The sequence below is a fragment of the Mesitornis unicolor genome, unplaced genomic scaffold (genome assembly GCF_000695765.1).
Source record: "Mesitornis unicolor isolate BGI_N332 unplaced genomic scaffold, ASM69576v1 scaffold35927, whole genome shotgun sequence".
Classification (NCBI taxonomy): domain Eukaryota; kingdom Metazoa; phylum Chordata; class Aves; order Mesitornithiformes; family Mesitornithidae; genus Mesitornis; species Mesitornis unicolor.
The window spans coordinates 17,087-18,310 of NW_010196373.1; the positions used below are offsets into that span (position 1 = coordinate 17,087).

Genomic DNA, 1,224 nt, shown 5'->3' on the forward strand with positions numbered 1-1,224 from the left:
CAAAGCCCCGCCCCCCCGGCCCCTCACGCCCCCCGCCAGGCTGGGTTTACCCTTTATTAAATACAGCCCGGCCGCAGAAGCCGGTTTATTCGTTCTCCTCGCTGCGCAGTCTGGCGTTGGGGTTGGTGATCTTGATGGCGAGCTGGGCCGCTCTCTCCACAATGACCTTGCGGTTCTTGGAGGAGACGTTGTGGGCGATCTCGGCGCAGTACGACCTGTGGGGAACAGCGCGCGTCAGCCTCAGCGCCGGCAGTGCCGCAGCAAAGCTCTCCAGAGCTGACCTGCGGACACAGCCAAGCCACGCACCCCTCGTCCGGCCCGACCCGCTCCGGGCAGCAGCAGCTCAGCCCCAGAGCTGCCGCAGCCTCCGCTTCTTCCCTTGCAAACAAGCGGTCGGTACAAGCGAGTTTTTAAAAGCGTTAATTGCTACTCTGATTATTTTGTTGTGCAAGTGTCTCAAGACAACTTGGGCCTGCACTCACTTGTTGCTCATCATGAGCACCTCCAGCTCTTTGACGTTGTGCACCAGGAACTTCCTGAAGCCCGTGGGCAGCATGTGCTTCGTCTTCTTGTTGCTGCCGTAGCCGATGTTGGGCATCAGGATCTGGCCCTTGAAGCGCCTGCGGACTCTGTTATCGATACCTCTCGGTTTACGCCAGTTGCGCTGCAGAAAAGGGGAAAGGAAATTATAGCTACAAAAGGGGATCAGTCTGAAAAAGCCTCAAGCTCCAGCCAAAACCAAGCTCCATGGAGGTCTCCGTTTCACACCGATCCCTCGAGCTTGACGTCACTCTCAGCCCCAAGGACAGCCCCGTCCCAGCACCCCAGAATTCCCTTTGCACCAAACTTCCAGCAGCTGCTTACCTTGATCTTGACATAGCGATCAGACTGATGGCGGATGAACTTCTTGGTCCTCTTCTTGACGATTTTAGGTTTCACGAGAGGTCTGAGGGCAGGCATGGTGTCTGAGAAAACAGAACCAGTGTAAGAGGGGCAGCCCGGCACAGCGGTGGCGTTGCAGCGCGTGTCGCAGACGGATCTTCCGCTCGCGGGCCACGGCGGAGGCTGGCGAGGGAATGGGTGTTTGTCTGCAGTGCCTCTCCCTCCCGTTTCCGAAGCTGCAAGAGCACTGAGAGCTCTCCAGATGCGGTCCTGGGAGGTCACGCGTGCCCCAACGATTCCACGGCTGCGCTCGCAGGCGCCGCGCCCCCACCCGCCGTCCTC

The 1,224-nt window shown here is 59.3% G+C and overlaps 1 protein-coding gene across 1 annotated transcript; it reads right to left on the reverse strand.

The window, feature by feature from the left end:
• Positions 1 to 36: 36 nt before the first annotated feature.
• Positions 37 to 962, reverse strand: RPL32 (ribosomal protein L32). Its single transcript, XM_010188455.1, has 3 exons — positions 865 to 962; positions 483 to 664; positions 37 to 215 (listed from the first exon to the last, which is right to left on the reverse strand). Exons 1-3 carry the CDS (start codon positions 958 to 960, stop codon positions 86 to 88), a joined length of 408 nt encoding a protein of 135 aa, XP_010186757.1. The 5' UTR covers positions 961 to 962; the 3' UTR covers positions 37 to 85.
• Positions 963 to 1,224: the final 262 nt, after the last annotated feature.